The sequence below is a fragment of the Canis lupus genome, chromosome 13, assembly GCF_011100685.1.
Source record: "Canis lupus familiaris isolate Mischka breed German Shepherd chromosome 13, alternate assembly UU_Cfam_GSD_1.0, whole genome shotgun sequence".
NCBI classification, from domain to species: Eukaryota; Metazoa; Chordata; class Mammalia; order Carnivora; family Canidae; genus Canis; species Canis lupus.
The window spans coordinates 6,646,429-6,658,788 of NC_049234.1; the positions used below are offsets into that span (position 1 = coordinate 6,646,429).

At 34.7% G+C, this 12,360-nt stretch overlaps 1 protein-coding gene across 1 annotated transcript in view; it reads left to right on the plus strand.

Annotated features, from left to right (window-relative positions):
- Nucleotides 1–407: 407 nt before the first annotated feature.
- ZFPM2 (zinc finger protein, FOG family member 2) overlaps nt 408–12,360 on the plus strand; it is a 360,422-nt gene continuing 348,469 nt past the window's right edge. Inside the window, exons 1-2 of the mRNA NM_001128186.1 lie at nt 408–438; nt 654–812. Of these exons, the coding sequence (NP_001121658.1) occupies nt 408–438; nt 654–812 (190 nt within the window). The remainder of the gene's footprint in view (nt 439–653; nt 813–12,360) is intronic.

A 12,360-nucleotide genomic window follows, 5' to 3' on the forward strand; every position in this document is an offset into this window, starting at 1 on the left:
ATACAAATTACATTTTTTCATTAGAAAACTACTTTTCATTTCAGAAAAAATTCAATTAATTATGAATAGGGTTATGCTTTCATCAGGGAGAGAAATATGTAATTTTTCTTCAAGCCTCAAACACATATAATGAAATCTTTTCTTGGAATCCACTCTTAAGATGGATTTTTAAAAGTATAGACTTTATTAAAATCTCAGTTCAATTAAAATGCATTCAATTACGTTAAATCTTTATTAAAATCTCAGGTAAAATTGTACAACGATGTAAAAGAGACTTGTACTCTTTACCAGGCAGTTAATTCTAACAAATGAACATAAAGTGCACAGGTTTTGCAATTCGGGAGAGAATTTAAAAATAAAGGAGAAGCAGCTTTGGGTTTGGAATTGGGGGTGAGGAAAGGTTGAAGATGGAGGTTGCATTCTATACAGTAACTTCAGGTACTGGTTCCCTTCCACTTCTCATTATAGGTCATTGTTTCTTGTGAATATGAAGGTGGCATTATCTTGTGTGAGTCCCCTTAGTAATATTGGTTGGTGTATTCATAGAATGCATTTTTTTTCTCACCACTTTAATCAAAAGACCCTATTAAAGGATTTTATTTCACTATCTTCTTTGGATGTTTTTGGTACAGTGTCCCTGATTCTTTTTCAAGGGCCGCTAGAAGATGCCATTGAAGAGGAAGAAGAAGAGTGTCCATCAGAGGAAACAGACATCATCTCAAAAGGAGACTTTCCATTGGAGGAAAGCTTTTCTACAGAATTTGGGCCTGAAAATCTGAGCTGTGAAGAAGTGGAATACTTTTGTAACAAAGGTAATCATTAATGGCTAGATGCAGTCTGTGAACCCATTTACTTAGATGATTTTGTGAAGTTTAAAAAATGCACTGATAGAGTGTAATACTAGTGCTCGAAGTGCTGATAATGTAATTCAAGAGTCTGAAAATACCTGCAGAATTTTTAAAACACATAATGCTATTATGAGGACTAAAAGAAGTAATTCCACTTTAATAAGTCATTTTGTATATTTAAAAATATTTTCCTGTTGATTGGCCAATTCTAATATATTTTATTTTATTTTATTTTTAAAAAGTTTATTTATTTATTCATGAGAGACAGAGAGAGAGAGAGAGAGAGAGAGAGAGGCAGAGACACAGGCAGAGGGAGAAGAAGGCTCCATGCAGCGAGCCTGACGTGGGACTCGATCCTGGGTCTCCAGGATCACACCCTGGGCTGCAGGCTGGCACTAAGCCGCTGAGCCACTGGGGCTGCCCTCTAATATATTTTATGTTCATCATGTATTCACTTATTCTTTTACAAGTATTTATTGAATGTCAGTTGCTTGCAAGGCACTGAATATAAGCACTGAATAGGGCAGGTAGTCCCAGCCCAAGGTTCTGGCTCACTCCTTTTAAAAACAATGCTTAAGGGGCACCTGCCTGGCTCAGTCAGTAGAACATGTGACTATTGATCTCAGGGTTGTGAGGTTGAGCCTCATGGCGGGCATAGAGTTAATTAATAATAAACAAACAGACAAAGTGCTTTAGGTGTTTGACATTGACTTTCAAAACTGAGGATGGTGCTTTTTAAGATATCGTTAAATAAGAAAATATATTCGATTTTCCCACCCTAGATACTCTTTTAACACTTTAACATTATGTTGAAAGAAATACCTGAGACAATACATCTCAGTTTATTTCCACCATTAACTTGGAGCCAGGTGGCCTCCCCAGTAACCTGTCTTCATTAGGCACATGTACTCACTTGCTTGCTTTTTTTTAAAAGTGTGTTTAAAGATCTTTCATGATTTTTAAAATATATATTCTCTTAATTTAATTGTTTTGTCTTTGCAAATGAGATGGGTCTTCTCTTGCTTCCTGCACCAATGCAGTTTCACAAGTGTTTGAGTCACTTTATTGGTTTAAAAGAGCCGCTTTTTTTTAAAGTGTATTTTACCATGACTGTGTGTCTCTATATGTCTGCGTTTGTGTATGTGCCATTTTTATTTTTATTTTATTTTACTTTTATTTTTACACCTATCCATTTGATACACATTGTTCAAATTCCCATATGACTTTCTCCTGTTGCTGGTGATTAGAAACAAAAGAAGTCAGCCAATTCTCATCCCTATGGTCAATAGAACCCTAAAAATTGTGGAAATGGAATGGCAGCACTAGCATCTGGCTACCCTGAAGTTTAGAAAGCCTCCTTGACCATTAACTCCTGAAGACCTCACAGTGACTTTGTAACCTGGTGCCTGTCTCCTGCATGGGAGACTTTTGGTTGAAAATGAGAATGGTATGGTCTGAGTAGTTGGTAATGTTGACTTAGATTTCAGGGCAAATTAATATTTTCTGTACTTGTTTTAGATGCTAGGACCATTATAGTATCCACAACAATACATGTAAAAGCTGGCTTGAAATAAGGAGTGTTTAAATCTATATTTAAAGAGTTTTCATTTTCCTTCTTTGACAGGAAATATATTCTTAAATGTATCATAGAGTACCTGCCTTATGTTACAGGATCACAATAAATAAAAGGAACCAAGAGTTATTAGCATGTACCACTTCTTGTTCTTGTAAAAAGAGGTAGTATGTAGTATGTGGATTCAGACATTTTTGTCAACTTAATTAATCCAGAGAGGCAGTAGTGATAACACATTACATTTTGGGATGATCATTGATCATTGATACATTGCTTAGTGTAAGAATATAGAACTCCAAATTTTAAGTTAGTAGTATGTTAGGAGAAAATATATATAATTATGTACATAATTAAAATACAACTTAATATAAAATTATACATAAATATATCATTAATGTATTATATGTTATAAAAATAAGTTTCTAATATTTAGTTTGAAATTAGAAAGTAAGGATAGGTTGAAAGAAAAATTTACATTTTCACCTAATATTTTGCAGGATAAATATGACTGTAACTATTGAAAGTGCTATTACCTTATTTAATAGGTAAAGAAATTTAATAGGAATTAATAGGAAAAGAAATTCATTATTTTACTCTCATAAAATGGGAGGCCAGGAGACTTTCATTTAACTCAGTAGGAACTGGTAGAAAAGAAAGCCAGCTCTTTGACAGATATTGCATCCCCTTGAGGTGATAGTAAGGATGCCATCCATTTTTCACTTAAGTTGATTGGCTATATTAGGAAGAGAAAATTTTCTCCACAGAAAATTAGAAACTATCTTTCTGTAGAAATTCACATATTAGTCTCAGTGACACACAATTCTGTTTTCTTTCCAGTTGCAGGGAAGGTAATAGGTTTGGCATTAAAAGAGTAGAAGTATTTAAATGGTTAATGATGCCACCGTCATGAGGAAGGAGCATATAAGAACTGTTCTCCTGAAGGGAAATAATTTCAGCTTGGGCTCACTGATGAAACATATTTTTTGCACATATTTTAAGTCATTTACAACTTAAAAATTGTGTGTGTGTGTGTGTGTGTGTGTATATATATATATATATATATACAAATTTATATATTTGAAAATGAATTTGATTATTTGGAATGTCTCTTCATCTAAAGATCTAGCCGTGATTAAGATCTAACAAGGACATGGTTTCTTTACTGAGTTCCAGGGAGAACACTTTTGAACATCAAATGCTTTCTTTGTATTAAACAAAGGATAGTAGTTAAAAACTCAGGTCACAAAAACATGGTTAGAGTATCTTAGGTGTTCCAAACAAGGTATTGGGACAATCAGTCAAGGATACTGAGGATACCCAGTTACAGTTATCTTTAAATCTTAGCAACTGGGTTGTGTCTAAAAGCAATCATATGCCATTGTAAGTTTCCTTTTTTATTAAAAAAAATAAGGAAAAACTCTTTTTTATGGTACATCTATGAAGATACACCTTTTCATAAATAAAAGTTCCTACTTCCTTTTCAAATCGAGCTACATTATACAGGATATTTTAGTATTTAAAATGATTCTGTTCTTATTGTTGTGGTATTTTTCTCAGTTCCATATGATATAGTCTATTTACTTGTTGGCAAAGGGCAGGCCTTTTTACAAGTCTTGAAGTATTTATTAATATTATTGCTAGTCATTATTAAACATATGATTAAATACGATCCCAATCACTCTTATAATGTAATATTCTACAGAAATGTCAAAATGTTGGTCAGAATTTTATGTCAACATTAAATGTATTAAATTCTTAATCATACGATTCTAAGTCATAAATATTCACAATTAAAAGTGGAAAAGATTACCTTTAATAAGCCCTTGTTAGAGTTGCAGGCCTCAAATTGTAACCTAACAGTTTTGTTGAAGTTTCTTATGTCACTTTTTACTTTATGTTAGTTGCATATATCATGTCTCTATTTTTCATCTTTCAAGTGAATGAAATGAATTCTATTTATTAAAAGACGCTCTTCTCAAAGTTGCTTGCTATCCTTAAATTTTAGGAATTTCAGCAAATATAAAGCGATACTTACAATTTGCATCACCCTCTTTTGTGCATGAGTTTAGATCATTTGGCACCTTGCCTTACAGTATCTCTGAGAGGAAGGAAACAAGCAAGAATTATTTCCTTGAATTTCCAGATGACGAAGACATCAAGGCTAGGTCCATAAGTGCTACACATTTCCTGTGGCACTGGATTATATGCTTCAGTGATTTGTTTTCTGACTTTCTCTGGTTTATGTAGCAAACATGGAAGTACATCAATGCATGTTTAGAACTAAGCAAACTAATATAAATTAAAACATAGGTGGTCTGGAAAGCAAACAGGGGAGCTTTTAGTAGGTGACTGCTAGCAGGTGGGAACTCTTATTATATATTAGTGATTCTTTGCTAAATACAGAGACAATAAGTTTCATGGTGGAGTTGACATGGAGCAGTTCTAAAACGGGTGTCCAATTATTAATTATTTGCAGAAAGAGTTCACTCATTGAAATACCCAAGTTTGTTAATGACTGAAATTAAATAAACATGTCTTGGAATACATTCCAAGAGGATGTCACAGGTTATGTGAACAGGAAGAGAAGTGTCAGGTCACTATCACTGGAAGCTAGGAGAACATACTGTTATTTAAAAAAGAAAAATCTAGGAGGCGCCTGCGTGGCTTACTTGGTTAAGCCTCTTGCCTTCAGCTCAGATGATCTCAGAGTCCTGGGATTGAGCCCCACATCAGGCTCCCTGCTCGGCGAGGAGCCTCCTTTTCCCTCTTCCTCTGCTTCTCCTGCCCCTATTCGTTCTCTGTTCTCTCTCTCTCAAACAGATATAATCTTTTTTAAAAAAGAAAAATCTGAAGAAATTATGTCAGTGAACTTTGAATTATTAATGATTATTTAGAAAAGGTAGTGAGGGTCCTTACAAAGTATTTCCTGGTGACATCATCTCTAAAAAAAAAAAGGCTGAAAGGGATAATAATGCCATCAAAGTTAATTTTGGAAGAAACACAAACCTTAATTTGAATCCTAGAATCTATATATGGAGAATCAGAGAAATCACTGGGTGAAGTGTTTATTAGCCTAGATGTATGAACTAATATTAGAGATCTTCAATCTGGGAAGATTGAGGTTGAAAATAAGGGGGCATAATGGAAATCCATAAAATAAGGAAATAGACATAATGTAACAATGGATATTCTTACACATCCAAAAATATTTGACACGGGTAGTATGCAGAAATTACAGTTTCTTTAAAATAGGAAAGTGCATGGGATATTAAAGGAAATAAAATATAACCTGAGTTACCTAGACTTGGTTAAACTCTAACACCAAAAGTAATTGATACCAAACCAAAATCAGACATAAACGGTTATTTAATTAGATTGGCAGAAGCTTCCAATTCTGTTGTTGATAAATTCAGTTCAACTCAGCCCATATATTAGGCATCTGGTATATGCCAGACCCTCTTCTTGGTTCTGTGGGTACAGCAGTTGACAAAAGTCAACCAGTTTCACTCTCAGGAGGAGACAGATAATAAATAAGCAAACTCCTATTGTGTAATTTGATGGGTGGTGTTGAGCGCTATTAAGGAAAAGCAAAACAGGTAAGGGTAACAGAATGATTGTGTGTGTGTGTGTGAGAGAGAGAGAGAGAGAGAGAGAGAGAGAGAGAGAGAGAGAGGGAGATTGATTGATTTTAAAAGAGTGATGGGAAGCGATGGGAAGCGTGAACTTTGAACAGAGACCTGAGGGGAGGAAATGAGTTCCCATATTGGGTACTGGGGTGGAATCTGCCAAATCTATGAGGCTAGTTTTGCACGAAGCCAGAAGAGGACAGCAGAGAGCTGGGGAGTAGGAGAGGTGGAGCCATACCTGTGCAGCTCCCTCTAGGAACCTGTTGGATTCCCACCACTATGGAAGGCTCCAGCGAGCCACAGAAGAGAGCTGAGGTGTTAACTGGGAGAAGAGACATGGTCACGATATGCTTGTTTATACCCCGAAAAGAAAAGCCTGCAGAAAGTAAAGGTTCAAGTAGGAAATGGAAAGAGCAATTTGAGAAAGCTGTCAGGAGATACAGATAACCCCAATCAGAATCATCCCTTTAGCCAAGGGCTTGATGAGACTCCATCTGTAGCTCATTAATGTGGTTTCCGAAAGAGCAATTTGGGGTGTTTGAGAATGATATGAGTCACTTTGCTCCCTTCCACAATACCACATACTTGTATCAGAAAGATAAAGAGTAGAAGATGTGATTATCAGAGTCGGTTTTATCATTGTGCTTAACTCTTTCTGCCTTTGCGTTGTCAGAGTCCTTGAAATGTCCCTCCCCCACATTCCATTTCTTTCTATCAGTTTATGTAGCTTTGTAGTTTCACTTAAAAATTAAGAAATAACTGAGGAAAAGCCATATTTCTCTTTAGTAACAAACTCAACCCTAGATTATTAGCATTTATCCCCCTCTTCCATGTTAAGGTAAAGCAACCAAAATATTATCTAGATCCTTAATACTGAAAAGAAGAAAAAAGAACACAGATTTGGTTGTGGGAATAGTAACCCCTTGTTTTTCATTGTTGCTTGTTTTTCAAATGTTCCATTTGTTCATTTGTTTTTCATTGTTCCATTTTTCATTTGTTTCATATGTTTCAAACATATACACTGTTTTGTTTCCTATTTTCTTTTTATATTATTATCATTTTTTTTAAGTTAAGAAAGTCTATTTATTTGTATCTCATAAACCCTTCTTAATCGTTGGGCTTTCTTTCCTCCTCACTTTTTAATGACATGTTTTTGCCTCCTCTGATGCTTGGGCAAGTGGAATCAGAATCTGCAAAAGGCAGCTCTACCATAATCACTTTGAGTTCAATAAAGAAGGAGATCTTTACTGGCAACTTGTTCCTTTTTTCTTAACGGGATTAAGAAGCTGAGCTTTTAAAATTCTTGTATATAACATTGACATTTCCAGGGTGTGTTTGGACCAGGGAGTTCAAAGAGAAGGAATAAAAAAGAAAAGCCAATATGACTTTGTTTTTTACCTTGCTGGAGGAACTGTTTGTGCAAATCGCCTATAAGCTTATTGACCTGAATCTTTGACTCCTTGTTTTCTCTGGATTTGGCTGGAGTGGAGACACTGATGGAGCCCCGATAGAGCTGATTGAACAGCCCCCAGCTTTGCTTGGCACGGACCTCCTTTCCCTTCTGCACCACCTCCCCCTCCCTCCACATGACATTATTGTGCCTTGGCAAACTCTTTTCCTGGATCCAGTACCTCTTTTTTTTTTTTTTTTTTGACATTTATTTTAAAATCCTTACATTTTTCTTACATAAGTCATCTAACAATGCAAAATGGGAAGTAATTCTTTTTAGAATATAGAAATATAAGCTATACTAATGTTGTGCTTGTGTTTTTATTAAAGGAGATTGTAAGAAAACAATAATACCTCTGGCATTGTAGTATCACCCTTTTATGGACATCTTAAAATCCCCCAAACTTAGTTTTTGTTTAGAATCAGATGGATTTTTTTCTTAAACTACAATTATTGGAAAAAATGAGGGAGCATTTGAAGGCAGTTTGTTCTTACAAGGAGCCAGCACTTTCTTGGTTTTGATGGAACCAGAGGGTATACAAATTTTATCCATGACTTAGTGTTTTATATGTGAGGGTCAGATCAAGCTTTGCCTGTCTACCTCATCTCTGATCCCAGATATATCATCATAATAATTTCAACAAAATTAAAATGATGGATTTTATGTAATGTTGAAATGACTCATGATGATATCATTTATATGAATCGTGTATGATAATATAGACTACGTTTTTGCATATTATAAACTCAAGTTATTGTTTTGTCTGAAAGATGACCACCAACAGATCTTCAGTGTGCAGTCCACTAAAGATATTTTTGAAATATAAGGCTTGGTAAATTATTTAATTGCCTAATTCTCTCATTATTTATGAAGTCATTTCATGATAAAGTGTTTTCATTCTGCTTCTACCTGACTACATAAGATGTTAAGAGGTATTTGCCTAAGTTTTAGTTATCTTCTTATTTTATATCAGCATTGTTGTTGATAGTAAAAATTGAAAATTAATATAAAGTCATGTTTTACCACTTAGAGGAATTGACTTTTTGGTTTTCTATGTAAGGTTTTGGTAAGTGAAAGAACATTTTTTGACCTGCAAAATTTACTGCAGTTTGTTGTTTTCCCTACAATGTTGAAAGCTAGAAGAAGAGTTAAGAATTTATTTAATCTCCTGGTACTATGTATGTATATGATAGAGAATATGATATATGCAATAATATATAATATATCTGTGCATCTGGCTCTTAAAAGACATCTGCATTGTTGATTGATTTTTTCACTTTTAATCTAGATAGATGAATTAATCATTAATTTTAGCTGAGTACTATAAGGAAGAACTACTTATATATAAGCCCTTTTATTGTTACATTTTCTCAGTGAAATTTTGGAGAGAATGAAGAGCCCATGTTTCTTAGAGGAAATAGTTTTGATCAAGTTGTAATTGTATAAATTGCTGTTTTTAATTGAAATGGGTTTTTTCTATTTTATTTTGTGTGTATATATATATATATATATATATATATATATAAAACAATTCATACAGGTCTGCATTATTATTTGCCAGTTATTTACATCTACTAACTCCTAATTTATTTTTCTATTTAAGGAAAATTTAAATGATAAACATAATATTAGCATTGGAGAACCCTGGGAAGCTAATTTATTTTAATTATATGGAATTAACATAGTTGACAACCTTGAATCTGACTGTTGGTCACATTATGATTTTAGGTAAAATGTTACCATTTTAGAGAAACTAATGTCTTAGAAGGAGCCATGTCTCCTCTACTTTTTATCCTTAAATTTCATAAGTGATTTGGGAAACTTGTCTTTGTTCTTCACTAATGTAGTTTAGGTTTAAATCAAATAAGATTTTCAAAGTTCTCAATCTTCTCATATAAAATTCATATTTTTTGTGGGTATGTAAAATTTCTCACAATGTTTTGATTATCATATGAGAAGCAACAGGAAGCATTAAAGAATTTGCCCCTCCACTACCTGATGGGATAATCTTTATCTCTAGTAGGCCTAAATGTAGAATGTATAAGAGGAAGTGAAAGCTGTGGTACGATGAATTTAATTATAGTCATAAAGTCAGTCACTTTTTTGTTGTTCTTAAAAGGTCAAGTAAAAATAACTGAGTGTGTTATACCAATGGAGTAAATACTGATAACGAATGCAGATTGCTGTTTCAGCTCCTTTTTTGTAGTTCAGTGAGATCCCAGAGATTGGCATTGAGACTACAAACCAATTATAATAATTATAATAATGGTCATAATAACTTTCATTTGCTGACTGCTCCTGAAAGTCAGGCATCTTGCTGTACGTACATCATCTCTAATCAGCTTACAGGGTAGGTGCTGTTTTCACCTGTGACTTTCAGAGGGTCAGTAACTTGGCCAAAGTCACAGAACTACTAAAGGTTAATACCGAATTGCAACTCAGGTGGTTATACTTATGAAAATAAAGAACTGATTTTGTTTTCTGGCGTCCATCATAATTCTTACAGAAGGAAATGAAAACATCTGAAGAAGCCTGGGCATATGAAGCATAAAACTGAATTTGCCAAGATATTTTTAGTTTGGCATTCTCTAGTTAAACGCTTATTAAGCCTGGTGTCAGTCAGGAATAAGGGTATATGTTAAGAAAAATAAATAAAAAAGAAAGGTTCAGGTAAAGGAATTAGAGGTGTGCTTAAAATATTTCTAGCCTTTTGATACTTCTTTAAAGACTCTGTCAATATAAACTAGCTTGCAGTAAGTGGAGTTGGCATTTTGATATAATGAGAGGCTATATTAAATGCTCTTTAGACTCATTATACTAACTGGATGATTATGTTGCCCTGATTTGGTGGCATGAAATAAGCCACAGCTTCTTACTTCCTGTTTCTTGCAAAGTTTTTTTCAGGTAATTCAAATGAGTGGGCACAACCCAAAATGTGTGTACTTGGGCAGAAGCCAGTAATAAATGGCAGAAATGCTTACAAATCCATCAAAACAATTTCAATAGGAATTTCAGCCCCGGAGAAATGTTTGCAAAGTGAACTCTTTAAAACAGCTTGACCTTAACACAAAATGAGACCAAATAAAAAGCGGAGAAAGGAAGGAAGGAAGAGGGGAAGAGGGCATTGTTTGCAGGGAGAGCTCTGGGCACTGTGGAAACTTTTCACTTTTCTGAAGGAAATGCAGTGCAGCAGATGGTAAGAGTGGAAGTGAGATAAACATAGGAACTGGAAAAGTAAGCAATACATTCTAACAGGTTCTGTATCAGAGATCTGGAGAAGCGGAAAGATTAGACAAGGAACTGTTCTGAAACTTGACAGTGGCTGTATCTCACCACGTCTTACGTACATACCGGAGATGGAAAGTGGAATTGCACAGACAGTAGGCTGTGATTATATTTTTCTGACAGTGAGAAGGGAAGGTCTCTTTAAGGATTATTTTTCAAGATAGAGATTTATCAAAGTAGAAATCTACAGATAGAAAAAACACTTTGCCCCCTACCTATTTAATAATGGGATTTGATGTAAGTTCTCTTGTTGCACAGAATTAGCACAAGACAGTCTATTTTTTTAAATACAAATTTTTAAATGCAAATTGTAGTCCATCCAATCTAGTTAACCAACACTGAGAACCTATATTACTTGTTTTTGGTTGTTGAAGCATTGATATGTGTGAGTGTTTATACATGGCCACACTTGTAGAGGGGCAAAAAGGGGCGCCTGGGTGGCTCACTCAGTTAAGTGTCTGGCTTTGGCTCAGGTCACCATCCCAGGGTCCTGGGATTAAGCCCTGCATTGGGCTCTCTGCTCAGCTGCTTTCCCTCTGCAGCTCCCCCTGCTTGTGCTCTCTCTCATTAAAATAAATAAATCATTTTTTAAAAAAAGTTCTCATTTCTTAAAGATACAGTCATCTAATAAGGAAAGGAAACCATGTATTGGTGAAACAGGGAATAAATATAAGGAGTGGAGAAAACGTTAAGTTTGAGCTGATAAAGTTATGTCCATTCTCAAGCTTCCTTGTTGTATGGTGCACCTTTCTAGCATAGGAGCTGTTCACCAGCGTACACCTGCCTCATCTAATCTTTGAGCCTTGGGCTCCTATATCCTGTCCTGGTGGCCGAATACCAAAGAGTATACTGAAATACAGGAACTCATGACAAGAAACAATTCTACTAAGATATATGGTAATATTGAAAAAAAAATGGAGAAGGAAAATAGCCTATATCCTAAAAAACCCAATTTAGAAAAGAATGATGTGTTCTGTCTAATACTGGCAGTCGTGTTGGGAACTTCTAAGGTAGTCCTACAACTCCGATCACTAATAAAAGGAATGAATTTTGAAAATTTACGTAAAATGTGAATCTTGTCCTTACACTTAACATTGCCAAGCCAGTATTAGATACATTCATTTACCTTTTTAGTTTATTTAGCGATTGTTTAGCTATTTTTATGTCAAATGGTATACGAACCTATATTGAACCTAGTTCAATGCAGGGTAGTGTAGCTTCAGAATTCCTTACTTGCAAAGACTCCTTCCAAGGCCCTGATCTAATTTGTAATTATGGCTTTGTATTCTTCTTTTCAAGAGGGCCTCCCTCATCGTTTAAGCTTTAGGCTCTAGAAAGCCTGAATCAACCCCCATTAGTACCTTTAGGCAATATGAGTGCTCATAGGAGAGAGCAGTGAACAAGAATGTTAAGTTTTGTTTCAAATTCCTAATTTTTGGGAAACCTTCAATAAGATTCCTAAAATGTCTTGACACTTAGATACCTGAATTCCAAATCTGTTATCATTAAAGGGTAAATTACCCTGTGCCTAAAGGAGACCACAGATACTCATGAAAGTACCGCATTAAAAATTAAAGC